The 26,235-nt window shown below is 47.4% G+C and overlaps 1 protein-coding gene across 3 annotated transcripts in view; it reads right to left on the bottom strand.

Moving 5' to 3' along the window:
• The window catches only part of HDAC4 (histone deacetylase 4), a 223,999-nt gene that overhangs the window by 181,755 nt on the left and 16,009 nt on the right, over positions 1-26,235 (bottom strand). For all 3 annotated transcript variants that reach the window (XM_032692521.1, XM_032692522.1, XM_032692524.1), the window contains exon 2: positions 15,871-16,114. In XM_032692521.1, the coding sequence (XP_032548412.1) occupies positions 15,871-15,892 (22 nt within the window). In that variant the 5' untranslated portion in view covers positions 15,893-16,114. The remainder of the gene's footprint in view (positions 1-15,870; positions 16,115-26,235) is intronic.

Genomic DNA, 26,235 nt, shown 5'->3' with positions numbered 1-26,235 from the left:
TGTCCAGCTCATTTTAAGTTGGGAATAGGCTCACTTGTCGTTCTGGAGCAGCACAAGGGCTCCAATTATGTAAAAGAACACAAGTGCAGAATAACAAAGTCTTTAAGCAAGACCCACGCTGAGAGCTCCGAGCTCCCCTGCAGCACTTTCCCAAATAAAAAGGGAGGGGGGGAAGGAATACAAAGCCCATTTACTGCAACACTCGCAGATGAAAAACTGCAATTGCTCTGCCTTGACATCTGGTTTCTATTTCGCTCCCATTCTATCAGGTTACATAACAAACAGATGATGCACCAGAGCCCCGGAGTTCTTCGAGGCTCGGATTTGGTGTTTACATTCCTCGGCACAAAAATCCCAGCTATGCCACACACGGGGTGTGCGGGGCAGACAAAGCACTCGAGACAAACAGCTCACAAAGGGAAAGTCAGACCAAGTCAGAGCGATTGGGGAGTGTGGGCGTGTTTGCAACAGAAAATCCCGTATGGAAAACGCTGCGTCTCCCAGTGCAGCTCAGGAATTGGATGTGCACACGACAGCGCTCGCAGCTGTGCAGACAAAGTTTATGTGAACAGGCCACAGGGAACACACAAGTTTACACTCAGCAAGTGCCAACTGTAATGATGCAAACACGAATTCCACCCTGCCCTGTTATCTAACCAAGTGCAACCTCCCAGGGCCTTCCTCCACCTTCTCATTTGGGGCTTTCCTTTTTTTCCAGACCCCGGTACTTGTCAGTCCCTTGTGCCGTCAGGGTGATTCACAGCCTGGACAGCACGTGGCCAGCTTTGGAAATCGGGCATCCACTTTGCTGACCTTGTCCCCAGACACTACAAACTTTCTTCTGAGTGGACAGCACATCCTTCCTCGGCAGCAATTCAGGAAGTCATGCAGTGCTAATAGAGCTGACTCAGCTGAACACGGGGCCCAGTGACCCCCCTCCCTCCCCAAAACACAGCACGCAGGGATGAACACACCACGGGCTGCACAGGCACAGAGCTCGGCTGCTCCGGTGCTGCTCTCTCAGGTTTGAGCTGGAATAATCCTCAGTCACTCACAGATCCCATGGCCATGGACAACTGCATTCACAAAAGCGTCCCCAGACTTTTAAGTTCCCCCCAAGCTTCTCACTGCACATTTAATTGCCAGCTTGGCCTTCTTCACCTGCACTTTTTGGGCCAGCAAAAGCACATTATAAAGCACCAGAATAGCCAGAATGCTATACTCATCTAACATTATTCTGTACTCTGTGCTCATCCTGGGTTCCCTGTTTTGTTTCTTAGCAGCCCTAAACATCTCGTGCTGCTCACTGTCAGGCAGGACTCTGGTCTAGATAAACCTGCAGGTACAACCCACTCTAAGATGGGATTCAGAGCTTCAGGAAAGCCCAAGTCCCACAGGAACTTGCCCATTCTGGCAAGTTCTTTTTGAGAGAAGCAAACACAGGCCCCACTCTGTGTGAGAGGAAGAAAAGAGGCAGAGGAACAATCACTACAATCTGATGGTGTAAAATGTGTCCTGCAAGGGAGCAAACCAACAAGAGCAGGTACAAGATCCCTGTTCTGTGATGGGAAAACACCTGCCAAGACTCCCTGTGGATGGGACCTCTCCGAGTAGGAGATTAGTGACATTTAAGCTGGAGCCAAATATGAAGAATAATAAAAGCACTGACGGATATCACTGCAATTCTTGCTCATTTCCAAAGGCCACTTACTGGGTTTTCTCCTCACCTTCTCCTTCCATAAATCTGCACACATTCCCTCAGATGACATCAGAAACGGGGAAGGCATTAGTCATGTGCAGACAAGTGGAAAAATGCTCTAAAATACCACTTTTCAAGGAGCCTGTTCCTCAGGTACTACAAGTGTCTCTCTGCCACCAACTCCAGCAAACATGTGAGGAAAAAGGATATTTTCCTGGTCACAAATCACTTCTGGCCATGTTCTTAATAAGTTTATCACTGAGCTGCAAGCAGGCAATTAATAGTAGTAGTATTCTTTTTAGAACAAACCAGATGCATTCCACTCTTACCATGATGTGTTTTTCCCCTTTGAATGTTTTCACCCTGGACTAGGTTCTTACGAAGGCCACAAAGAGCTACTCCAAGAGCAGCTTGGGGGAAGACAAAAGGAAAAAGGGGGGGGGAAAAAAGGAGGAAAAAAGCAACAAAACAATGCTGTCTCCCATTACAAAAAATCCAACAGCTCAAATATTTCAGGTGTCCTAAGGAAATCCCCTGAAAACCAAACACGGAGGAAAAGAGCCCACAGCAGAGGCAGAGCTGCTCCAGCCAACATCCCCACAAGAGATGGCAGTTCCTTACTCCAGGACATAACTTACACCTACCCCCATCCTGCTGCTGTTCTGGAAGCATCCAAATTCCTATGTTCAGTCTTCCATTTTGCCTTCAAGAGATCTTTAGGTGTCCATCCACCAAAGCACATCAGGGTCGTGTTCCACACTTCAAACAATTCAACTGCAACAGCTTTTTTACAAATCTAAGAAACCCCAGCGAGTTACTCAAAGGCAGCTGCTTTTGGGGGAGTTCCCTACAGCAAAATGGGCTGTTGGGGGCAAAAATTTGTCATTGCAGCAGGGGGAAAAGAAAAAAAAAACCAGGAGAGGGAACCCCCCAGGGCAGCTGGAGGATGCAGAGGGAGTTTTAATTCCATGCCTGCCAATTTAGAGCAGCAAGTGACAGCAGCACAGGGGCTGCAAGGCTGGGACTTGCTCAGAGGCCACGATGCAAAAGCTGTTCCTTCAGCACCAAAATTTTTAAGTGCTTATTCATCCCTGCTTGTCATCTGTAAGCAACTACTCCTCCATTCACTCCAGGCTGGCAGAACACACAGGAGCTTCGCTTTTACTATTAGAAATGATGCTATTTTTGCCTCTGAGTAGCACAGATCCCACATCCTCCACACGCCTCACCCCCAGCTATTGTGTCTTCCCGAGCTGGAGGTGTTTTCCTGCCGTAGCTTCACCTGCTGGGAGCAGTGGGGAGCGAACTGTGCCACGTGTGAGGCTGTGAACAGCCACTGTTTAATTAATGAAGAGCCACACGTGGCCACCAAACCACGGCTGCCACCACAACAGTCCCATCTGTGCCCAACCCCCCAAGCTTTGGGCACCAGCATCACCTTCCCCTACACCAAGGGTTGAGCTGCCACGGCCCAATCCAGCACTGAGGGGACAAACCTCACATGGTTTAATTTATTTTCTCAGCATCTAAACAAGGGCTTGAGCTGAAAGTACGATGGGGCAGCTCAGATACCTCTGATTGCATCCCAGGCCTGAGTCAGGAGATGTGGAAGCTCCAAGTGAGACATTTTCTAATTAAAGGACTCAGCAGGAGACTAGTGAGTGTCCAGCAGCCACCACTGGTTTCAGTCTGGGAGGAGGAAGGAGAAACACCTCCCTGTGGGATTTTTTTTCTCCCTGTGCACAAAGGTATCCCCTGCATGGCTCAGTCAGCAAAATGATTCACTTGGAAGAGGCAGAGTGATAAATAACAGGGATCTAAAGCTGATAAATCACTTAGAATCTTGCAATACCAAGAATATATTAACAAACCAAGATGTTATTAACAGTTTGTCAATGTGACCAGACCAGTGGAGCTCACAGACATGATGAACACAGGTGGAAAACAGTAACAAAAAGATATTAAAACAGTGAATATTGAGCATTCTGCTCAAAACCTCTCAGAGATGTCCATGAGATTGTATCTCTGCCAGAGACCAATCTCACCAACAGTTCCTAAACACTACTTAATGCTTCTTAGTGCAAAGTAATTCCACGTGGAGATACTGGGGGGGGGGGGGAAGCCACTGCAGTTCAAAAGAAACAGTCCCACACTTGTTTCTTGCAAGAGAAAAAAGGAGTTTCTAGCAAAACAAATTATCTTCCAACACAACCGTGTCTCCTGCCTCTGCCTGCTAAAGCCACAAACATGTACGTGCCTAAACCAACTACTACAGAATTATTTCTGAATAAAAACAAGCTCCTCCTGCAGAGCTCTGTGGCTTCAGGAGCCTGAAAAGCAAACTGAAGCACCACAACCACAGTCCTTGATCCCAGCTCACCATCCCTCACAGAAATCCAGCTCTCGTGACCGGCGGTTCCTGAGGATTCTCCAGCCAGTCCCTCCCAAAGAAAGCAGCTTCCACAGTGAAATACAAACCAAAATGAGCAGCAAAGAAAGAACTGTAGAGTCCATATGAAGTTATTTTGAAATTCCTTCCATAAGGAAGAAAGCTGATACAGTTTTAGGCTCCAAGGGCCCCTTGCTCCTGCCCAAAGTCCCAAGGGATGTGTGGGATGCTGTGCTCTGCTCTCTTTCCAGCTCAGGATTATGAGGGTGCCACAGGAATTGCAGCCTTAGGGGGACAACAGCAAGGCAAGTAAGGCCTGGCTTTCCCTGAGAGCATCTGCTCAGCTGGCCAATCCCAAATTTACAAAAACACTGCCCAGGGCATCCCACCAAACCCTGTCCATGCTCCAGGAATGAGCTCCAGCGAAGGGAGATGCTGGAACAGCCATGAGACAGGGCAGGGATGTCTCACAGGTACCTCTAGGGACTCCACAGAATCATGGAATCATTAAGGCTGGAGAAGCCCTCTGAGATCATCAAGTCCAACCTCCAACCCAGCACCACCACCACTGTGTCCCACTAAACCACGGCCTCGGGTGGCACATCCACACGTTCTTTGAACACTTCCAGGGATGGGGACTCCACCACTGCCCTGGGCAGTCTGTTCCAATGCCTTATATCCCTTTCCATAAAAAAACTGCCTCCAGGCCCAAAGGAAGTCAAAGACACTCCTCAGTGTGTGATGGCCAGCCCAGAGAGGGCCCAGAACCAACCCTCAGCTCCAGGGAGGGAACAACCACACCATGTCCCAGCCTGATTGATGGATTTTCACTCTCAAGCCTCGAGCTCCACTGGGAAAAAAAGGGCTGGGGGAACACTTTGTGCACATATTCTGCATTAAAATTGATCAACACAGGTAGATCTCAACGAGTATCAGTCTGAAATGGAAGAGAGGTGGAGGAGGGCAAAGGGGAGACACCGACGCTGCAGCTCCAACACTTGGAACAAGATGAAAAATCCAAGAAAATACAGAGCTTCTCAAATCCCTAAGTCAGGTTGAGAACAAGCCACACTCTTTGGCAGTGCAAGGCAACTCTGAGTGGACAGTTTTCTCACCAAACAGGTATCCTGCCTCTTAAAGTATTTCCAGACCCAAATCCCACCAAGGCCTGTCCTTCCAGGTTTCCTCCTGCCTGCAGCAGGGGTATGGGGCATCACCATCACCCCCCTGGTTGTTTTTCAAAGCACAGGAAGAGTATCTGCAGGAGTTTCTGGTGGAACAAACAGTTTGGTTTAGAGCAGCTACAGCTGGTTTCTCAAAACTGGCAAAAGTAACTTTCAAAAGCTGCTTTCATCCACGAGTGGGATGTCGAGGAATTTTCCCCACCCCTCCCCCAGCAGTTTTTGATTGTATTTAGATATAGATTAGGAGAATTAAAAAAAAAAATAAATCTAAATTTTAGAAATATTCTTATTTATAAAATATTCTTATCAAAGCTGCTCAACTACTCCATTCTAGGCAGGGCAGCTGGGGAGGCTTCGGCTCAGTGGTGCAAGTGGGAGGAGGGAGATGCTCCCAGAAAGCCCAAACGAGCTGTTCCATCAGGGCATTCTCCAAGGAGAAATCTCTGGAGTCTGGGAGAACCAAGAGGGTCCATCCCACCCTCTGACTGCACTGCCAAGCAGCAGCACACGGATCATTCCAGCCTCTCCAGCAGCTCCCTCAAGTTTCCCAACAGGAATTAAAGGGCAGAGTGATAACTGAAGTGTCCCACTGCTGCTACTCTGTGATGGGGGAAGGAGGTCTTTAAATCTAAATCCACCACTCACAGGCATTTCTGTGGTGTCTCCAGCAGGAGGACAACATTTCAAGGGTTTCTCTCTCCTACCTAATATATACAGACACCAGGTGTCCCCAAAATGAAGCTCTGAAACCTGCCCACCCCTTCACCAGGTTCCTCTCCCCCCATTTCCATGAGCTTTCAGCACCCGGTTTGCACAACAGTTGTTCCAGCAAAGGGCTTTGTAGAAAGTTTCTTTCATCTGGTGGCTGCAACATCTAAAGATCAAGTCACTGTTGCCCAATTCCTTTGGGCAATCACTCCCCAAACATCACGTTCCTTTGTGCAACACCATCCACAGTTTCCCTGACAAAAGCAAACATCAGAATTACCGGTAAAGTAAAAAAAAAAAAAAAAGAAAAAAAAGAAAAAAGGGAAAAAAAAAAGGCAGCTCAAAAACGAGCCTCACAAACCACCAGAGGTGAAACAAGTTTGCCTTCACTCAGAAGAACCCAAAACCCAAAAGGAGAGCACGGAGCAGACACAGCCATGTTCCATCAGGGATGTTCCTCCAACCTGGGCTGCCTCTGCCAGGTGACAGTTCTGCAGCAGAGCAGTGACACAAGTGACACACACCGGGATGGTCCCTGAGCTCTCTGGAGATAACCAGCCAAGCCCTGAGTTCCAGGGATCTTCCCTTCCCCACTCACACAAACACATCCCAGGCAGCTGAGGTGGGATGGCAAAGGCATTGCCACAAACACCTTTTTTTCCCTAGTAAATCCAACAAATATACTTGAAAAAAATTATCCTCTAAGTTTAAATCAATTTTTACGGATAAAGTAAAATTCCAGAAGCCAAAACGTTAAGGGGTGGGGGGGAAGGGGGCTTGTAACCTGAGATGCAGTAGCTCTGCCACCCCAAACGTGCACTCTTGGACTTGACCGCTTTGCAGCTGCAAAACTGGCAACCTCTGGCCTGCTTTGGGGGCTGCTGGAGTCCAAGTGTATTTACGCTGACAGAGACAAGCAAAGGTTGTGACGATTTATTGACGCAAGAGCCACTTGGTGCTCCCTGCCAGGAATTAATCAGTGCAGGAGGAGCAGGAATTCTCTGTAAGCGCTTTGGTGAGCTGCTAAAAACAACAAGAACGACCAAAAAGAGAGGAGGGGGGGGAAAAAAGGATTAAGAGGGCAATTTTTCCACAGCAGCTTCTTTAGAAGGACTCAGAAATCACCGGCAGGCAGTGCCAGAACAGAACTATTTCATAACTTTCCTTGTGAAAAAGAAAATACGTGAGAAGACTAAATCAGAGCTTTCCCAAACCTCTGTCAACACAACCTGATGCTGTGTTTGTTCAGATCAAACTGCCTCAGATACATTTGGGGGAGGGGGAGGTGGTGACTGAGGGGCAGTGACCCTCCAGGTTGGCTCAACCTGCCACCATTTGGGATCCAAAGGGGGAAAAGAGGCACCGGTCCCATCACCTGTTTGAAAGAGCTGCTGCACAAAGCTCCACTTGAAATTCAAAATCCAAAGGAAAGGGTTTAATGCAGACTGAAGGAACAGCACCAGCCCTACCTGCCAAGAAGGCATCATGATAAACCTGTCAAGAGCTCCGAGCCTGCAGAACAGGCCTTCCACCTGCTGGAAAGGGAAAAAAAAAAGGAAGGGAAAAAGCCATCTCATGCCAATCAGATTCTTGCTGCTGGCAGGGAAGAGATGCCAAAGCCCTTCTCCTGGTTTTGGTAAGCTGTGAGGATCACATGCCTTCTCCTGGCAGGAGTCCTGTGAGACCAGTGGCACCTTAGTTAGAATAAAGCAAGTTCTTGGAAGTTTCAGAGATTTTTTTCCTAAAGTGACAGACGTCAAAGATTCAATACTTGGATGGACTTTCAGAGTTTGCTGTATGGTCTTTTTACTGTTGTGGGTTATTTTTTGACCAGAGAAGTTGGTTAAAACTTGGTGCTAATAATGCCAGGGTCACAGGTTGAATCCCCTGGACGGGTCATTCACTTAAGAGCCGGACTCGATGATCCTTGTGGGTCCCTTCCACCCCAGAATATCCTGTGAGTCTGCTTGCTCTAGTTCAGGTTTTTCTGTCTTCCCACAGGAGCAGCTCAAGCATTTTCTAGATCAGAAGTGAAAAGAGTTTTAACCTGTTTCTTTTTATAGGCAGCACAAAATAAAGGTCACGGTTAACAGAGGGGTTAAGTCTGTTTGAGCAGACAGTGTGAGTCTGGAGTGCTGACATAGAAGAGCAAAACACAACTCTCAATGGATTCCCTGAAAATCACCAGGCTTTAAGGGCTTCCTGCCTGAAGAACTGTCAATTGATCAAAACTACCTTTACAAAAGTAGTTCACAAACCACCCGCCCTCAGATCCTTCAGCAAACAACCCAGGGGAGGGAGTATTTCCCCCCTCCTGGCTGCTGCTCCCAATTTCCCCAGCTTGGATGGAGCGACCTCCCGGCCAAACAACTGCACTGATCGGGGGCTGCTGCTCAGGAGGTGCAAAGAGTCGTCCAGGGGAGCTCAGGGACAGCAGCACCTGTTAAAAACAAGTCAAACCACAGGAGGCCGGGGAGCAGTGAGCAGAGATGGGTGCTCAGCCCCCCCAGCCCTCGGGGCTGCCCCACTGCAGCCGCTGCCTCCCAGGACAGAGGGGTCACCCGGAGCCAAGGCTGGCAGTTGAACCCTCCCACACCAGACCTCGCTCCCATTCCAGTTCCAGTGTGCCCCAGAAAGCTATTTATGTGGTTTGGCAACACAACAGCTGCAAACAACACGAGGGCAGAGATTCCAGAATAGTCAAAGGGGCAGGATTGATTTTTATTTTATTTTTTGTTAACGAATTATTTCTTTGAATTCAGCTGCAATTTCTCCAACATCCTGATCCCAGCCCTGCCACAGAGTTTCCTCCACTGGAAGCAACTCTTCCTTGCCCGTGGTTGGAAGTTTCTTCTGGAGAAGGTGGCACTGGCAAAAAACTGCTTGTTCAGGGTTAAGTCAAAGGAATTATTTGGGATTACTCAGCCCCTGGTACAAGCAAAATGACAGAAAGGAAAAAAACGGGACTGATAAAGTAAAATTTACTCATAAAGTAAAATTTACTTTATCAGCCCTCCCCCCCCCAAAAAAAAAATCCCCATCATACATGACTAGAGGTTCAGATGGTATTTTAATGGTGTTGCCACAACCTTCCCCATTCTTCCCCCCTTTCCCAGGTATCCACAGGCTCCCAGTCTCCCCAGGCTGACCTTGCACAGCCAACCTGGCAGAACCCACTGCCACTCTGGAATTCACGCCTTCAAAATAAACCTGCTGTGGCTACATCAAAGTTGAGCAGAGCAGCTACAAACACTGGGAAGAGTAATCCCAGCCTGTGGATTCCTTGGCAAAGCCTGTGGTGCCAGGGTTCAAAGGAGGATGAACAATTCCCCACCGAATCCCAAACACACTCGTGGGCCCCTGAAAACACCCGCAAGAACCGGTGCCAACGGTGGGACCTTCAAGCTGAGACAGGACGATCTCAAAAAAGCCCACTTGAGGTTATTCCTGTCTGGAATTCACCTTTCAATAGGTGGGAAGTTTAATATCAGCCTTCGGAGAGGCTAAAAACCTGCTGCAACATTTCAGCACCTCAGTCCTCCAAGGATTAGCCAAACCAATCCCCAGGGGGAAGAGGGAGAGCTGCTGAGTTTCTCCAGGCAAACAAGGGCATCTGATTTCCCCCAATAACCCAGGAAACGACAGTATTCCAATCTGAGTTATAGAAACAAGATGTTTCAAAGATGTGCTGAAGTATTAATTTTAAGTTTTCTTAAAGGAATGATAAATTTTATGCCCCATTTCTCAGGGGTTTGACCACCCCACGGGGCAGCTCAAGCCCTGCAGGTGTCAGTGCACTTCAAAGCCCTTCCTTAAGGGCCTAAATATCAATAACGAAATAAATAAATAAAAGCACGTGGGGAAATTCCTGGCATCTGGCACGTTCCGGGGAGAAAGGGATCACAAAGCCTTTACTGAAGGATGGGAGAATTACTAACACATCCACAATTTTTCCTTCTCCAGTCAGGCACCTGCTACGCCATGTTCACTCACTCCTGGCTGTTTTCTGACTCTAAAATCAGATGTTAAAGGATGAAGAAATATACTAAAAACTGCACCAAAAGAAGAAGTGTCTCTTCTTCCTGACCCAACAATATCACAGACTCACAGAACCATGGAATTTCCTGGGCTGGAAGGGACTCTCAAGGATCATCCAGCCCTGCCCAGGACACCCCAACAATCCCACCCTGTGCCTGAAAGTATAATCCAAATTATCCTGGAGCTCTGGCAGCCTTGGGGCTGTGCCCACTGCCCTGGGGAGCCTGGTCAGTGCCAACCACCCTCTGGGGGAAGAAACTTTTCCTGAGATCCAGCCTAAGCTTCCCCTGGCACAGCTCCAGCCGTTCCCTGGGGTCCTACATGGAAACAACTTCAAAAACATTTTCAGCAGAGTTTGACCAAGAGCTCTCAGAAATAAGGCCCTATTTTCCCTTTTGCAGTACCTGCCAAAGCACAGGTACCAGACAGCCAAATTCCCAGACTTAAAGGATGAAAAATGCTGTGTATGGCTAACTTCCCTCTGGGAATAAGTGGATTTTCAGCCCCTGTTCTCATATCACTTTCAGAATCAGTGGGATGACTGAAGTGGTCCTTCTCCATCAGCTCTGTCCCAATTATCTGCCCACATCAAGGGCACCCCAAGAAGCCTCATCAGTGTGAGAGCCTGGCATGAAGGCCACAAGCTGAATAATTCAAAATAAACCCCCAGAAATCCTTGTTCAGCCCAGTAACCAATGTAATTTGGGCAGGTACACACAGATGAGATACAGGTCAAACTGAGGTTGACTAAAAGTGAGTAACAAAAATGTAGCAACCGCATAGAAAAAGGTTTGTCTCCTTTCCAACTGAGACACAAGATTCCAAGGACTATCTCAAACATTATTATAGAATCACCTGACTTTAAAAGTATGACCTTTTTTATATCCTTTTCCTACCCTGTACCTCATTCAAAATAATCCAGAGTTCTCTGCCTCTCATCACAAGTACCTGCTTCTCATCTTTGCACTGCAGGACACATCACAGGCTGAAAAACTTCCTTTAGAAACAGGCTTTTAAAGAATTCCTAAGTGCAAGAACTGCATTTAAAGAAAAAGCAGAAATGAGAGGAATGTACTTGGCAGGGACACTGACCTAGCAGGAACTTCAACTTGAACCCCAAGTTGAAGCACAAAACAATTCTTCTCTTTTGAGGGTACAATAAAACCCTTGTACAGAAAGTCCCAACTATTTGATGCTCCAGAAAGTGAAAACTTCACAGGTTTCATGGGAGCAGACTTAAAACTTTCAAGGTCCTCAAAATGACACTGTTCCTGGAGGAAATCCAGGACAGGCTCAGCTCCCATGTACAGAAGAACTGGAGTGCAGGTGGAGTAGGTGTCCTGTCATGGGTCTAAGAAAGAGAAGTGGATGGAGACATGGCCAGTTCCCACCCGCACAGGTTTGCAACTCTTCTGCCAGAGCTTGTTGCTGAGTTTACTCCACAGCCAACCTCGAAGTTTTAATCAACAAGTGCAAAGCATTTATTTCACAGAATCCCAGACTGGTTTGGGTTGGAAAGGACTTTAAAGCTCATCCAGTGCCACCCCCTGCCATGGGCAGGGATGCCTTCCACTAGCCCAGGTTGCTCCAAGCCCCATCCAACCTGGCCTTGGACACTTCCAGGGATGGGGAATCCACAACCATCCTGTTACCTCTGTTGGGCCTGCCAAGCAGTTGAACTTTTCCCTAAAACTTCAGCTTCCCAGGAAGCACAGATGTGGCAACGTGGGAAGAGGACAGGTCTGGAGAAATCTTTGTATTTCCAATTAAAGAAAGCACCAGAGAGAAGAAGGCTGGACCTGCAGTCACCATAGCAATGACTTACTTGTAAACAGGAGCCTGAATGCCCAAGCCTAGAATTATCCAGCAGCAATGACCCACAGCACCAGACCTGTGGGGAGAAGCTGGAATCCCTGGAAGTGTCCAAGGCCAGGCTGTCCAGGGGCTTGGAGCAACCTGGGCTAGTGGAAGGTGTCCCTGCCCGTGGCAGGGGATGGAATGAGATGAGCTTTAAGCTCCCTTCCAACCCAAACCCTTCTATGATCCCATGATACACCACGTCCAGGTGTTCTTCCAGAGCACAGCCACCGAGTACCTGCCAAAGGACGGCTGGAATTTACCGCCGCAGTCCTTCTGTTTATTGAAAGAACACTCTTGCCCCCAGATAACTTACACAGACAGACCCATTACTGCCAGAAAGTAGGTCAGTGTCATTTAAAGCCGCTTTGAAATGCATCTCCACAGAAACTTCTTAATCTTTCAAAAGAGAACCCATCAAATATTTATTGCACGGTGCAAAACGCTGGAGACGCTCACGGGGGAAAGCTCTTCTGTGTGCTGCATGAAATGGCTTTCCATGCCTCGTTGAGCCGTGGAATATGAAAGGAGAGTGGCTTTGTGCAGATAAAACCCTGTACAAAAGTCCTTATCAGCCCAGCAAATCACAGCACGTGACTCCCCGACTCGTTTTCCCAGCGCTGTGTGATCACACGAAGCTTTCCCGGTGTCTCCTCTCAGTCTTAATGATCCCCCTGCAGATTTTTCCCCTACCAGCCAGGCAAGCACGTTCTTCAAACTTCAATATTCCTAATTATCAAACATTCAGCACTGCAAAATGTAGCTGAAATTTGCATCTCTGCAAGAGTGGCTCCGGAAAAAAAGGATGGAGCATTTGCATTCAGACTGGCTAATTCCTGCAAGATAACATTTCATACACAAAATGCTCCATTGAACAGGGAGATCTGCAGCTTTTACAAAGGAAAGTGAACTTTAAACAAATACAAATCAGTTGAGTGATTAACTTTAAGTGTTTTGGTTTTTTAAAACTAATCTTTATGTATAACCAGTATCAGCAGAACAATCTTTACTGATTAAAGAAGCGAATGAGTGCGAAACTCGAGCCACTGAAAATTAAGAGGGGAGGGAGAAGGAGACTGCAAGGAATCATTTAAGGTCAACGAGAGAGGAAAAAACCTCAAAGCACAAAAAAACAGCCTGTAAAAAACCCCCCACATACTCACAGCCCAGTGAGCCTGGGTAAGGTGAGCACCATCAGCACCACAGGTTACATAAGGCAAGTTTAAATCGTGGCCAACAGGTTAAGGAGTGAAACTAAACACACTTTCCCCTGCCCCTCCAAGCTTTGTCATAATCCTAAATGTTATCTTAATTAGCCTAATTTTCTTAATTATACTTTGCAGCAACTTGAGCTTTCGTAGCAGAATTTCCGCGGTTTTTTTCCAGCTTTGTTCCAGCACTGGAAGAGGCGGCGGCTCCTCTGCCAAAAGCCAAAGGGCACGTGATACCTCCGAGCTTGGTCTTGGCTGGGTCTGCACAGCACAGGGAAAAGCCCATCCTCCTGTCACCTCACTCTCCAGTTTCAGCCCCTTTCCCACCCAAAGCAACTCCCATTCCTGCCCAGGAATCTCCAAAACCTCCCCGACACCTGCCGGGAGCTGATTGTTCCTCTGCGGCAAGAGGGACACCAGCACCCCACCAGCTTCTCCTATTACACATGTGTTTCTGTGGCAAGTCAAGCTCTCAAGAGCTGCTGGTCTTAACCCAAAATTCAAGAAGGACACCATGGAAAGAGCCTTCAGCCCAGGAAACAGAGCTCAAGGTCTTCGCTCTGTGCGCAGGGCTCAGACTGATTCACCCATCGAAGTTCTTGAGGATTAACTTTTCCCACCTGGGTATTTGGCTTCTCCAAAAGCTGCTCCTTGTTCGCTGAGAAATCTCACTCCAGAACACAACAAAAGGGGCAGTGATGGGGGAAGAAGTCACACTTTTCTCCCCCAACTTAGTTTTCTCCATACCTCTTCACCCTGTTCCGTGAGAAACCCTCAGCGCCCAACACTTCTCACAGGAGTGAAAGGACAATGAAGAAAAAGCACAGGAAAGAAACCCCCAAACCACTTTCATTCATCTACCCTGCAACGACCTTATGGCACTGTTCCTAAAACATCCCATTAGTGCTGGGTTTGGAGAAGATTAGAGAAGAAAGCTTGTACCCACTGAAGCAAGGTTTAATAGGCTCTCGAGTTAAGCCAGAGCCATCCCTTAAACAATGCACATCATTAGGAATAATTACCTCGAGCTGTATAATCAACACCCCTATCACAACTGACATAAGAAGCCCAGATGTCATCTCTGGCAAGGGCTGGGAAATATTTCTGCTCCTTGTTATAAAACTGACTCTTAAAAGAGAAACGAGCCCTAAGAACACCGGGCGAGGGGGGAAAAACCACCATGATGAACTGGAGAACTTCAACCCAAAATAAGAATCCAGCACCCAGGGGAACACAGGGTGTCCAGAGCAATCCTGCTGAGCTGCCACATCCCTGGGTTTTGATGGGACCACTTCAGACATAGTTAATAGAAAAAGGAAACTCAAACTGCCTTTTAGTGTTCCAGACACACTGGCCCAAAGCAGCAGAACCAGCAGAGTCAGGACAAAAAAGGGGCAGATGACAAATTATAAAGGAAAGCAAGAGAAATCAGCAGCAGGGTTCCATCAACACAACCCAACCAGGAAGGTCATCACCACTTCCCACATATCTGGAGGCCTGCTCCTTAAGAAGCAAAGCAATATCCATGGTTGGGTTTGGAATACAGGGAGGTATTTAAGGTATCCCACCCCAACGAGAGTAGGTGGCCACAGCTCCCCAGTCTCACCCCAAAGTGAGACAGGAAAATACTGAACCAACAATTATCCATTCTCTGAAGAACAGATCTCTTGAAAAACATCACTTTGCAAGAGGTGTCCCAGGTATACTTAAGTTTCCCAACTCCTCATAGTTTCAAAATATACATAATGGAAGTAGAGGCCAGATTTTTGTTTTTTCTTTTTTGATAACACTGATCATTTCAGAGACTTAGAAACTCATTCCAGTTGCTAGGAGAGTGTGAGATTTAACACTGCTGCTTGGGAGCTCCAGCATCCTTATTTATTGCAGGATTTATCTGCCCACAAATAAGCAGTTCCTTAAGTCTTAGGAGCTGTTTGCTGGCTTCTAACACTTCAGTCTTATTTAACTCTTAACCCAAACCTGATTAAAATGAAGTCACAAAGTAATCTCTCGGAGGCAGAGTTAAATAAGTCCTTCCACGTGCCTGGTTGTTGTTGGATTACTTGATTCCCAGCAGCCATTTTTTGTACCATAAACTGACACAGCCAAAGGATAATTAAAATTCCTCTCCCAAAGTCCACAAAGCTCTGCCTAACACAAAGTTACCCAAAACTCACTAAATACACATGTACGAGGCACCTTTAAGCTCAAGAGTAGGTAACTGAGTAGCTACAGATCCTCTTGACAGACAGAAATGCCCAATTTTGTAGTGATGAATCGGGTCTTAAATTACAAGACACGTTAGGGATAATCCCCCAGACAACAGTGAGGTGGATCAACTGACTCCTGTTCCAGCAAAGCTATTCTTTCCTATTAAAAAGTACTTTAAAAGTCAAAAAGTTTTCTTAAATTTCCATAAAGACACCAGCAGGACCGTGCCCATTCCTTACAGGTATGCTCCATATCCTGAAGGCTCATCAGCATAGATTTAACAAATTAAACATCTGGTTAATGACTCAGAAAAACTCCAACAGCTTCCAGTGATGCCACAATTAGAAACCTAAATTTTAGAGCAATTAGAAACCCGAAATGGTAAGATTTCCTTGTAACTCTGGTAACAGCAACAACATTTTCCACCTTCACACAAAGTTTTGGTTTTAAACCAAGCGGAGGAACAGGGAGAGGGTCTGGATTATCATTTCAACACCACAAAAGGTCTGTTGGTGCAGTAAATACCGTGTGCTTTGGGGTCGTGGCTGGAATTCCAGGTGGTGTTGCCCTTACCTGGATGGCTTTGGGAGCTCATTGCTGGTAGTGTCTAGTCCTTGGGAGAAGGGACTCGAGATCAGTTCCACGGAGTAAGAGCAGCTCAAAAGAGCTCCAAAGCTTCACCAATACATAGGAATTGGAAGTGGGGATTAAATCATGGCCACCTTATAAAATCCAGGGCACAGTGACATGCTGAGTTGTATGGGAAGTAATCCAAGAGGGTGGCAGAATATCTTCTAATGGCTTTTAAAATGGGAACCTGCAATTAAAGAAAAAGATGTCTATGTTAGCAAATTAAGATTAACAACCATTTAAATTGCACATTGTATAATTTATTTATCCCCTAGATTAAACTCCAATACTATTTTAGTCCTTAAAGGTTGCAGAAAGAGTAATTTTCAGAGTTATAAATGTTATTTTGATCGATAATCAGAAAAAATGCAGACTGGCATTTAACATTATTTAAAAAAAAAAAAACAAAACAAAACAAAAAAAACCAACAATTCAAAACCCAACTTTTCAACATTCAAGTCTTAAAAACCCAAACTTCCGTGTTAATTCTCATCCTCCAACAGCACCATATGAAGCCACTTCAGTCCAACAGCTTCCATATTTTAAAAGCCATATGTATGAGTGGTAACTGTGCTTCATGCATCTGTTCCCCAAAGAAGCCGAAAGAAAAATCCCTCGGTGCCAAGAAGTGGTCTTGGAGCAGGAAGGAAAAAAACCCACACAGTCAATTCCACTCCCACTCTACCCAAGCCTCCAGCAGATTACTAAGCAGCAACTTCATCCTGCCCCAGGGGGGGAAAAAAATCCACCATTCCTAATTATTTTTAAGCTGTGTATTAGAGGGAAGGAGGGAGAAGAGAGGGAAAGCACCCACAGAGTCAGCAACCTTGTGTACCCCTGCCCCCCAAAAATATAAATACACACTGACGTTCGCTTTGGGGGCTTTCAGGGGTTTTCTGGCACCACACCAAGTGACATCCAGTATTGCCCATCCCTGGAAGTGTCCAAGGCCAGGCTGGACAGAGCTTGGAGCAACGTGGTCTATGGAAGGTGGATGGGCTTTAAGGTCACTCCCAACCCAAACCACTGTGGGATTCCATGATCCCTGAGCATCCCTGTTTTCCAGGTAGGGTATCTCAGGGATTCTGCTCTGTCTGGGATTCCGTGATTCTCGAATATCCCTGTTTTCCAGGCGGGGTTTCCCAGAGATTCTGCTCTGGTCTACCACACCTGCCACTGGTCCCTCCCAGCCAACAAACAGATTAAACTCACCGTGTCCTTTGTGCACATTATGTGACAACAAGGGTTATTTCCCTTCTTTGCACCCAAAAATCCCTCAGCACAGAGGCTCCCACCTCTCCTGGATACAGGGATGAGGTGTGAACAGGCAGCACCCAGAGGAGGCTCCTCCTGCCCTGACCAGGCATCACCAGTTTACATCCAGTGCTCCCCAGCCCACCACAGGGATGAGGTCATCCCTGGCAGCACCCAGCTCCTTAACCCATCCCAAGGGATCCAGCTGACTCTGCTCACCCCAAACTGCTCCAGCAGCACATCCCAAGGAGTGGTGCCCTCCAGCAGCGCTGGGATCACCGGGATGGGAACTCCTCCTGCCTTGCACAATGAGCAGCTGCCAGAGTTTAGCTGTGCCCTTGCATTCCAAGTAGTGCCATCTATTCTTGGAAGAGCTCCTATCACACCCAGATTTGTGTGCTCCTTTTCAAGAAGGCACCAAAACCACGTCTAATCACCACATTGCTTAGGATGGGCTTCCCAAGGTTCCTTCCCTGATGTGCAGAATAATGCCCCGGCAGATGCTGCTGAACACAAGGCCTTCCTTGCTGTACCTCATTAAAAAACCTCTTTAATTGACTGTTTCTCTCCAGCCCAAGTGTCTCAGTATTACACTCTCCAAGCTCCATCCTGCATTCTGAGGGACCTGGAACGTGCCTTCATGTTATGAGTCAAATTCAAGAGAAAATCACTTAAATGTCATTTCTAATCCCTGCAAGCCTCTGCCATCCCAAATGTTCAAGATCTTCCAGTTCCGTTAATCTGCACATCCTGTTGCACAGTCAGGTCAGCTTAGACCAGGCATTAGCAAGACATTACCATGATTTATTTCCAATCAGACCAGCAGGTACTGGGAGAGCAGAAGCAATCTCAGCTGTAGACAAGAAGGATTTCCAATGGTGTCACCAGATTTGCCTCCTCATTTTCACAGCACGAGGATGAAAATGTGAACATGAATAGTGGGAAGAGGCAGATTCATTTCCCAAGGAAATTGGACTGAAACAGTGGCACCAAATCCATTTGACAGCACCACCAGTTTACCTGTTCCTACTTCTGCCCCATCCCTGGAAGTGTCCAAGGCCAGGCTGGACAGGGCTTGGAGCAACCAGGTGTAGTTGGAGGTGTGGGAAGGGGTGGGACTGGATGAACTTTAAGATCCCTTCCAACCCAACCAATCTGTGATTCTGTGATTCTTTCCAGGACACAGACAGCACTCATGGCCCAACTTATCTCCCCCTCAAACCCTAATTTTTGGTTACCCCTTGCTCTGATCTCGATGCAGACCAATGAGGCATTTCCAAAGAGACCATCAGGCCCCACCTGCAACAATTCTTACGCCAACTCATCACTTTGCCACTGTCTCAGTGAAAACACTTCTTAAATCAGGAGAAGCAAAACGCTGTGTAACCCAATGCCTCGGATATCTGCCGGTCCAGAGGGTTTTCCAAGGAGATTATCTCATTTTTAAAAAATAGAGAAATAAAATAAGATTAAAAAGAAAAACAAACCAGAGTTTGTTCAACTTCTGCTCCAGTGCCTTCCAGGACCAGGGCAATCACCTCTGGCCTGCACAGAAGAACAGAGTGTCCATCCACCCTGAGCATCATTCCAAAGGCACATTCCCTGCGAGCTCCTCAGGCAAGGACTGGGTCAGGGCCACCAGACGGGATGGGACGGGCATGGGTGTGCTCAGAGCAGCAGGAGCCTCTCAGGAGGAGCCTCAGAACCAACGGGGTTGGGCAGAAGGGTCGCAGCCCTGTTTGATAGGGGTGGTTGGGGGCACCTCAGGCTCCAGGAGGCAGACAGGGAACTGCTGCCATGGGAGCACAGCGCTCATCCCGCTGCCTCCCGGGATCGGCTACGCCGATGTCCTTGGCAGACAACAAGCACTGGCACATAGTGACAGCTTTGGCCCTTCCCATGGAGTCCTTCCCCAGGCACAGAGCACAGGAAGGGCTCGGGAGAGCATCCAGGGGAGGGATCTGCGTGTGTCAGGACTCTGGGGCAGAAAGGCCGAGCAGAACCAAGGGCAGGCTGAGACAGGCAGGGGTGTAAAACACACTCATTGAACCAGTTGTAGCACACAAGGCTGGAATGATCAAGCAGGAGAATATTTGAGTCTGGGCCCTGCTGGATTTTTCAAAATAAAAAAACCTCGGAAACAGGAGCACAAGAAACCACTTAAGGCTATTTATCTGAGCCTACTTCTGCCAGGGAGCACCTGAGAGTACACGCTCCCAAAAACCACACAGGCTGGATGTATTGGCTTAAAATACTTCCATGAGACTCTCTCTGCTTCTTCCAGAAGCTGGGAAGAAAACAGTGGCAAATTCACCAACAGGTTGGGTCATCACTTGTGGCAACAAACCACCAAAACACAGGTGGGCAGGAATAAGGTGGATAGGGATAGGGAGAAGGCACATGGCTCCGAACACAAAACTGATTAGCACCTCCCTAAAACAGGAGGTCCCTCACTTTCCTCTTCTCCAGCTTCAGGACCAGGCTTGGCCCCCAAAACCACACACACAACACAGCTCCACAACTCACTATGACACTATTCCCTCCACACACTTTCCAAAAGCACTTTTTCCCCACCAGGCATCTAGAAACCGTTAAGAGACAAAATACACGTGACCTAGGAAATGTCAGTAGTCCTCCAGTTTTCTTTCAGGTCCATTCCAACCCCTTAACATTCCGATTCTTTGACAGTATGAATATTCCCCTTCCTCTTCCCAGCCCATTCCAGATGTGCCTCTCTGCTCATCAGAAGTACAGATGTGCAGCAACCAGGAATTACAGTTATGATAGAACTTTATTTACAATTATTCTAGAGCTTAAATTGAGCCAAGGTGCTTCAGCAGAGATAAAAATCTCAGCCTAAGGGTGACATTTCAGGATTGTTCCAAGCTGAGTCAGCCCAGCTGCTCCAGGACCACAAACTATGGATGACCCGGCTTCCTCCCCCTCAGACACACCACCAACACCCCTGGCACTGCAGCCAGCTCACAGATCACTGCAGCCAGCTCACAGATCACTGCAGCCAGCTCACAGATCACTGCAGCCAGCTCACAGATCACTGACAACCTCAGCTAAACAAGCCCCAGCGCCTGCTGACTCAAAACACAGTGTAAGTCATGCTCCTACTACACACAGGGCTGTGCTTTGAGGTCTAGTCCCAGTCTGGAGAGACCTGCTCGGCCTTTCAGACCCCTCAGATGTGGAAACACTGCAGAAGATGCTGTTTTAGCAGGGTAAGGAAGCCAGCTCTGTGAAAACAGCAGCAGAAGGGATGCTAGAATACCTTCCACATCCTGGAACTCCTCCAGCAGCATTCCAGAACTGTGGGGTCTGGTCTCCAAAAGCCATGCAAACATCATCTTCCAAAAACCACTATCACCTCTTCTCCTACCTGGCACCGCTGATCAAATACTGATAACAAGATCATTAATTTTTCCCCCAAATTATGTCCCTTGCTGCATTTGCAAGCAAACAGTATTGAGTCTAACCCCACGTGCTCTGTGTAAGATGCCAACATCATCCTGATGTTTCCTTGGATTCCCCCTCGTAAGGCACAGCCTGCAAACAACCCATGGCTGCAGCACAGACCGACCTAAAGAGAGGCAGAGCCTTTGTCAGAGCTTATTGATTAAATCTTTCCTTTGACAACAGATCCTGAACTTTAACCAGAGGGGAGAAAAAAAGAGCTGCCCTTGTTTTACAGGGGTTGTTTATAAAATACTGCCAATATAGGATGTCTGTGTGAAAAGAGGAAGGGACAAGGAAGAAGCTCAGAGCTGTCTGAAAACAATGGACTGTGACTGCACCTTTATTTAGAATCCCAGACTGGTTTGGCTTGGAAGGGACCTTAAAGCCCATCCCATTCCACCTCTTGCCTTGGGCAGGGACACCTTCCACTAGACCATGTTGCTCCAAGCCCCATCCTCTGCTCTCAATAAAGCTTGACTTAGGGTAGAAGCAGTGTGGAACAGGCTCCTGAGCTGATCTCCTTGCCAGGGACCATATCTCTGCAGCCACCACTTTGCAAGATGACAAAACCAGTGGCAGGAGTCCTGAGGATCCACACAACCCACTGACAACATCCCTTCAACTCCTGGTTTTCCAGCAGAACACAGCTTTACTGGATCTGTCCCAGGAGGCCAGTTCTCACAAGCACTGCCCACTCCCAGAAGTGCTGGGCTTCAACTACAGTTTCAACTCAGACCTCTTCCAGAAAATATATTTGAAAACCTCAAACATCATCAGACATCCCCTCAAAGAGTTTGAATCTCTGAAGTCAGTGTTTCTGTCTCTAAATACACTGTGGGAATAACAGCACTGTAAAATCCACCATCAGCTTAATGCTCAGCTGTGGCCAGAAGAGAAATTCTAATACCAGAGAATAATAGAAAATAAAAATAGAACAGCAAATTTGCAGCTGTATCAGCCCAGTTCCCCCAAAACCATGAATATTTTGTGCAAATCCAGACACTCCCCCTCCTCTTCCAAAACACAGTACAAGAGTTTCAAAAGGGCAAGGAAAAAAACCCAGAGGTGTGGTACCCATTCCTCGTGCAGGTGAAGTAGATTATAAACCTGCAGCCCAGACAGAGATGGTATTACATCTTAAAGGTATTACAGTGATGCAGACAAATCACTGATTGTTCTGCTTTCCTGTTTGTTTCAGAGCTGGAAGTTTTTCCCATTCTTTTGCAGGGGGAGAGGTTGGGTGGACACGGGAGGGAGGGAAGGTACTGGAAAAGGTGTGAAGGTGAAGAGTGTTCTCTGCATGTCCTGCTCCTCCTCTGCTGCACCGAGAAACTCTGACCTGGGGGGCTGGGAAGAGCAAAAGTTCTCCTGAATTCCAGAAGTAAATGCACAAACTTCTTAGGAAAGAGGGCAAACACAAGAGGACAAACACCAAGTGCTTCTGCAGGAGGCCAGGAAACCCAGGAGACAAGTCACTGGCTCTCAGGAAAGCGTTTGAGAAGAGTCAGCACGTGCACGTCCTGCTCTGAAACGCCTCCCAGGGGATGTAATCCTGGAAAGTTTACTCCGTATAACTTCCTACATTGCACTGAAATCCCACATCAGAGCCCTCACAGTTTCCACACCAGTGGTGAGCACGCCTGCACTCGGCAAGTTCAATAAAATACTCGGATGAACTGGCAAGGGAAAGAATCCCCGAGGTGCTGGGGTATCCTCATGGAAGAGGGACAGAGCACCACCAGTGTGAGCACCCAAAGCCTTCAGGACAGTTAGAACCGGGTGAGTAAGGATTAAAAGCAAACCCAGCCTAATCCAGCTGTTCCAAACATCTTCCCAGCAAGAGAATGCCAGGTACGTACATGTCACAGTGCATCCAGACTGACCAGTCCAGGCCTTATTCCCAGGACATCCCATCTTTACTAAACTCATTATTTCCTTGCCCTTATCCTGCAGTAGCAAAACCAGAGGTACCAACCTTTAAGATCAAAAGCTCAGCACAGGCACTCAAAGGCTCAAACCACTTAATTACCCAGCACTTCAAGGAATCAACCCCAGTGCATTTGTTTAGCAAATGCTGACATTTCCCTGCCACCACCACAAGTGATTCTCACATAGAGTAGAACAAACATTGTGCTTCCACCTCTCCCTGAAACTCCCGCAGTGTGGGACACACGCACTGTGCAGGTTCATTGCCGGCGTGCTCACACCAAACATCCTCACCTCGTGACAGGCTTTGTGGGAAGTGTTCAGGCAGAGATCTCACCTCTAACCACATCTTCCCAAGTGTTAAATTACAGTCTGTTTGCACTGAGACTTCAGGACCAACCGATACCTCCTCTGGATTTCGGCAGTCCCTCCAGGAACTCTAATCCCTTACTCGACAGTCCCTGGTAGTTTCCTTTGGAGCAATCCTGCTATTATTCCAGGCAGTGGCTTGCTAAGCAAGTCTGTGCAATATAAGCAGTGCTATACATGCATTGAAGTCACTGTCAGACATGAAAAGAAAACAAAATGAACAACAGCCACAAATGGCAAGACACCATTAACTAATTATGAGCTACTTTATTAACATGGAACTAATCCACAGCTATTCAGGGGGAGCAAACCTAGATGGAAATAATTAATCTAATTACATGTAACAGAAATTCCCTATAAAAATAAGCAAGAAAAATTGCATTCTGCAGTGTCATATCCTCTTGCTTCTCATTGTCAAGGAACACTTCACTCCTCGTTTCCAGGGCACACAGATTCTTTGAGTAAGGCTGCCTTTCCCAGGCTCTTTCCAGTTGTGTTCCAAAGCCAGCTGCCCAGACTGATCTCTGGTGGCTTTAGCTCTGTAAATCCAAGCACTGAGGCACCGGCCCAAACTGAAAACATGGAGACACTGATATGTCAGCACAAGGGAAGACGCTCTTCACCCATTTCAGTGTTAATATAGAAGTAACACAGTTAGCACTTCTGCCAGTTCTCCTCACTGAGCTTTAAACCAAGGGCTCCTTGGACAAAATCCCTCATGGTACCTCCCACAGAATCTTTTGCAGAGCACCACCTTGACCAACACTTAGAGCTGCTCTGAAAGCTGAAGGTGCCTCCACAGCCTAAGAGCAAAAACCTTAAATCTTCTGGTAGACACCCGAAACCCCAAAAGTTTTGTGGCCCTTCTCCCTCCTTGCTAAGGAGTATACAAGATTTACACTCCCCCAGGTGTCACACCACTAGCAATAGCACTGGGCAGATCTCTCCTTTTATTGATGTGGAAACCACGGCAGGTATCTCAAACACAAACGGAAGCAAAACCACTTTGGGAACAACCAAGTGGGTGAGAAGTGGACTCAGAAACCCTCCAGTGCATCATCCAAGACTTAGAACAAAAGATCCCCGGCAAGTCTGGAAATACCACCTCATGTTCACTCTGTGGGAGCTCCAATTTAAAGTGGTCAACAGCTTGGAAGTATTTTTTTTCTTCTGGAGTCAAGCAGGAAGAGCTGCAGATTCAGAAATGCAAGTGAGTGTGCGTAAAACCTGGGCCTGTGCAGATTTGCAGGAATACAGAGCCCTCCTTGACTAGCAAGACTCTGGCAGAGGGTCTGAAAGAGCAGGATGCTTCTGAGCTCCATCCAGTTTCTCAGCAAGAGCAGCAAGAACAAGCAGTCTCACAGATGGATCCGCGTGGGAGGGAGAAAGGATAAAAGTCTGCCTCGGGAGCCTGTTCCAGCTGCTACTGAAGCCTTGGGAGTCGGTACAAATTGGGCAGAGTTACCTATAAAAATCTAGAGCCTTGGCTTTTTCTGAAGCCCTCTTCTTTCCCAATTCCATGTTTTTCCTCCATCCTACTATTTCTGCATTTGAAAGAGTTCAAATCAGAGCTGAAAGCAGTGCCTGACAGAAGGTAAGTGAATACTGGGAGTGTGTCCCATTTCTTCACTCCTTCCTTGCAGATCACCCTGGCTACACTCACTCAGCAGCAGAGAAATCAAAACTCCTTTTAAACACTTGACTGAGAAGTGACTAAAAATGGTATCTTCAAGGCCAGGCTGGAGCAACCCGATGCAGTGAGGGGCAGTGTTGCCTAGGGCAGAGGGGTGGGGTGCACGGTTTTTCAGGTCCCTTCCAACTCAAACCCTTCTGTGATTCTATGTTTCTGTATTCTTTTCATCCAAAATCCCCCTGACAACATTTTCAGTGCCAGGGAGCTCACCTCCCTGACTGGAACCAGTTCTTTACCTGGGGTTGTTTTTCAGATCCTCAGGTAGGCAAAGGCAGAGAAAAAAACCTTTTCTCTTCATGTACTTGAGCTGTTCAAGACACATCTGAACTTTTTGTTCCTTCTGACAAAGAATCAAAATTACTGGTCACTAGCTGTGCCTAACCCATCTGGTCTCCCAGCATAAAATAGCTGAGTACATGTGTCATCAATCACTGTTAATTACTTCATTAACTTGGAAAAAGAATATTGACTTTTTTTTAAAGAACAAACATTGTTTAAGGTCAGCCTAGTTTTATTGGTTTGTTGGTTTGGGTTTTTTTAAATTGAATGCTATCTGATTACCCAGAGAAAATAATTTAGTCTGAACACTAAAGGAACCCTGTCACATAACTCGTGCAGTTCTTTTGTCTTACAGGAAACATTTCCCTGGGTCTCTTCTGGAACCGACAACGTGGCAGTGCCAGTTTTAACCAGAAACTTATCGGTGCGTGTTCTCAAACACCCCGTGCTCATGTGAACTGGGCTGCTGTTCTCACCTAATGCCCCAGTGCCTTTGGGAGCCCTGACCTTTGTCATGCTCTGGGAAAGAAAAACGCCTCAAGGCCACCACAAACAAGTTGCATCATTTTGGAGTGGACATTCAGCCCTCTGCTGTTGGCTACGAAATAGTGACACAAAGAGAGAGAGAGGGATGACCGAGGTTTGTGCATTTTCATGCGTGACAGATCCCCTGCCAGCACGGGCTAAAGTTGGTCAGGATCCACACGGCGTGACGCACGTTCCCCTTGGATTCTCCCACTGCTCCAGAGGCTGGCTGGGATCACCCTGGATGGTCTCAGCCCTGCTCCACACCTGGGTGTCCCCTCCGGTGAGCTCACCCCCCTTCCAGGCAGAGGGATCCCCCGCTCACCTGTCCCTGCCCACAGAGCCCCATCCCACCTGGCTCTCTGGGAAGAGCCCCTTAGCTCAGGATCTGTTACATTTTTCCAGGTCCCAGTTGGTGGCTCAAACACTCTTTTGTTTGAGGACCGTGACCATCCACACACATCCCGTCTCTCCTTTCCTCCACGTCCCACAAGTCTACCCCCAAAAACAGGGATGTGCTTGCCATGCAGACCTCCCTCATTGGAACACCCTTGGCCTTGGACACAGCACATCCTCACCCACAAAAACTTTGGGATCCCATCATCGCATCCAAAGTTTCCATTTCTGCCTATTTTGCTACTTCTGTCTGGCACTGAATGCTAATTATGCTCCCAAAACACTGCAACCCAATCAGCCAGGCCCCAGTCCCAATGGACTTCACAGAATCTCACAGTGGTTTGGGTTGGAAGGGACCTTAAAGACCATCTTGTTCCAACCTCCAACTTGTGGGGTCACTG

Source organism: Chiroxiphia lanceolata, chromosome 7 (assembly GCF_009829145.1).
Source record: "Chiroxiphia lanceolata isolate bChiLan1 chromosome 7, bChiLan1.pri, whole genome shotgun sequence".
NCBI lineage: Eukaryota > Metazoa > Chordata > Aves > Passeriformes > Pipridae > Chiroxiphia > Chiroxiphia lanceolata.
This window is presented reverse-complemented; position numbering and strand designations above follow the sequence as displayed.